General features: G+C 59.9%; 1 protein-coding gene across 1 annotated transcript in view; it reads right to left on the bottom strand.

The window, feature by feature from the left end:
- Nucleotides 1-1,822: 1,822 nt before the first annotated feature.
- The window catches only part of OAZ2 (ornithine decarboxylase antizyme 2), a gene marked incomplete at its 5' end in the record, with an annotated part of 4,356 nt that continues 3,682 nt past the window's right edge, over nucleotides 1,823-2,496 (bottom strand). The window contains one exon of the mRNA XM_010137377.1: nucleotides 1,823-2,222. Coding sequence (XP_010135679.1) covers nucleotides 2,089-2,222 — 134 coding nt within the window. The remainder of the gene's footprint in view (nucleotides 2,223-2,496) is intronic.

Raw genomic sequence — 2,496 nt, 5'->3', positions numbered from 1 at the left:
TGGGTCAGAACCCCCCTGGCCTGGACCCCTTGGGCAGCAGCTGAGCTGCCCCAGGGCCTGCCAGGTCATGCCCTGCACAGGGCAGGGCCATCCCCAGGTACCCCCATCAGGGGAGGCAGCTGGGGACTGGGGGTGGCCCAGGGCAGAGCTTGGCTCCTGCAGGCTTAGAGCAAAGGTGACCAGTGCAGGAGGCAGCAACCCGAAGCACCTTTGGGATTTTCAGGAGGGTGTTTCCGAAGCCACTCCATGACCCCAGACCTCCATATTTGTCCACGATGGACAGAGCCAGGGCAGGAGGGGACTTGGTACCCATCAGGGCAGGACACGCGGCAGCACAAGCCCCAGCACTCCCAGCTCCCATGACAAGAACCTTGTGTGCTTCACCAGTGAATTTTACCACTAAGGCAGGCACGAAGTGGTTCCCACCCCGTCCCACAAGGGTCATGCCAGTAGAGGAGCACCACGGGGTGGCAGCAGGGCCCGGAGGGTGCAGAAACACCCAGCCCAGGGGTGGAGCAGCGGGGCAGCAGCTGCAAGAAGGGCTAGAGGAGGGGTGGAGGTGGCCTTTCCAAAGGCAGAACTGGCACTGGGCAATGCGGCAGCCAGGGAGGAGGTTCGAGGCCTCCTCCATCTCCCCACCATGCCAGGAGGGGCAGCGTCCGGTGCAGCCAGTCCCTCCACGCAGCACAAGCCTCCGCTCTTACACCAGACCCCGAAGTTAATGCCCCACGGAGGATGGAGCAGAACCACCAGCCCTTTCCTTTCCCTGGAAAGAGGGCGACAGTGACTCAAACTGCAGAGGACTTATCACACAAACTCGTGCCCAGCCCCGCCTCCCTCCCCCCAGCAGACAGCACTGACCGTGACCCTTACAGAACGGTGTCAGCTTTTGACACCCTCGACCGATGGGCGGGAGTGTGGCAAAGCGCACACGGACCATGTCCTGGGTGAGCAGCTGGGCCAGGAAAAGCGTGCGGGTTCTAGACGCACCCTCCTCACGTCACCTGCCGAGGGGAGGCAGCCGGGTCCTGGCACCGGGACAAGCACAGCCTCACTCACCTGAAACAAGAGCTGCTGGCACTGGCCCAGGAAAGCCCCCGGAAGGAGGAGAGCGGCCCTCGGAGCTTTCACCCACATCTGCCCCCCACTTGGTTTGGCTACAGCATCAGGTCGGTGGCTCGAGTCTGGAGATCGTCTCTTTGGGAAGGAGAGAACAGCGGTGACGGCCCCGGGCTGCTCCACACGCGGCCTCAGGCGGAGGGTCAAGGCGTGAGCTTTGTCTTGGGCCATCATAACCGTCGCAGCGCCGGCAGTGAGGAACTGTCCCCCCAGAGCAGAGGGGATTCGCTACCCCTCCAGGACCGCAGTGGCACGACGGGAGGCCCAGCTCTGCTCCCCTCAAATAAGCTGCCCCAACGGTGTGAAGTTCATCTGAATGCCCCTTTTATTGAACACCGTGAGAGCGCGGTGGGAACATTGAACAGCGTTAAGACGGCGTAAAACAGAAGCTGGAAGAGCAAGAAGTTTAAAAAAAGAAGGAAAAAACAAAAAAAGGTTAGACCAGTTAAAACGGCATCACTAGCCCTGAAGCGGAGTGGTGCGGGGGTTTAACACAGTGTTAAAGGTTAACGGGAGCATCTCCTCTGTGTGCCCCACCCCCAGGACACACCTTCTCCTTCCCAGTTGCCAGTGGAAAATCAAAAGGGGGGCTGTGGGATGAGCACACGTGGGGTGACAGGGAAAGGACCAAGGTGGGCTTAGAGAAGCCAAGGTGTTGACGCCGCACCTCCCGCGGTGCTGCCCCGCACAGGGCCTGGGCCAACACACCACCCACTGCACGTCCAGAGCTCCTACGCCGGGCCAGAAACACCTTCCCTTCACTACGTGGTGATTACATGTGTGAATATGTAGTTCTCTAGGCAACACGTTTCAACGAGAGTCAACTCCGAGCATACACAGGCCAATCTAACAACAAGAAATGCAGGGTCAGTCCAACAGAAGCTTGCTTTCCCTTTCCTCAGGAAAGGAGGTGGAACCCTCGCTCCCCTCGACAGCGTTTCCAGGTCCCACCAGAGTCCCCCGCTGCAGCTATTCTTCGTCAGAGGAAGAGTTCTGATCCAGGGGGTACACCATGAACATCACGTCTGGTCGCGACGGCACAGAGGGGTGGCCAGGCCTCACCATTTCAAAGCCCAAGAAGCTGAATGTCTTCAGGAGCGGAGCTACCAAAGAGAAGGAAAGCAGTTACCGCCAGCAGCAGTCCTCTCTACCGTGTCACCCTGGAAGTCACCGGCAGCTCTGAACACCCTCTGTAAGCGCAGAAAGGAACCCCCGGAACACGATGGCCCTCTCCAGCGGGAGCTGTCATCTCTCCCCGCGCTCATCGCAGCTGCTCCTGAGCACGAAGCAGCAGAGCGGGTCTGTCTATGTTTATCCTCTTCCATCCCCACTGAGGACGGTGACGGCTGGTCATGGCCCTCCACGACACGCCACAAA

Source organism: Buceros rhinoceros, unplaced genomic scaffold (genome assembly GCF_000710305.1).
Source record: "Buceros rhinoceros silvestris isolate BGI_N320 unplaced genomic scaffold, ASM71030v1 scaffold39355, whole genome shotgun sequence".
Lineage (NCBI taxonomy): Eukaryota > Metazoa > Chordata > Aves > Bucerotiformes > Bucerotidae > Buceros > Buceros rhinoceros.
The sequence above is the reverse complement of the archived record's forward strand: the minus strand, read 5'-3'. Positions and strand labels throughout refer to the sequence as shown.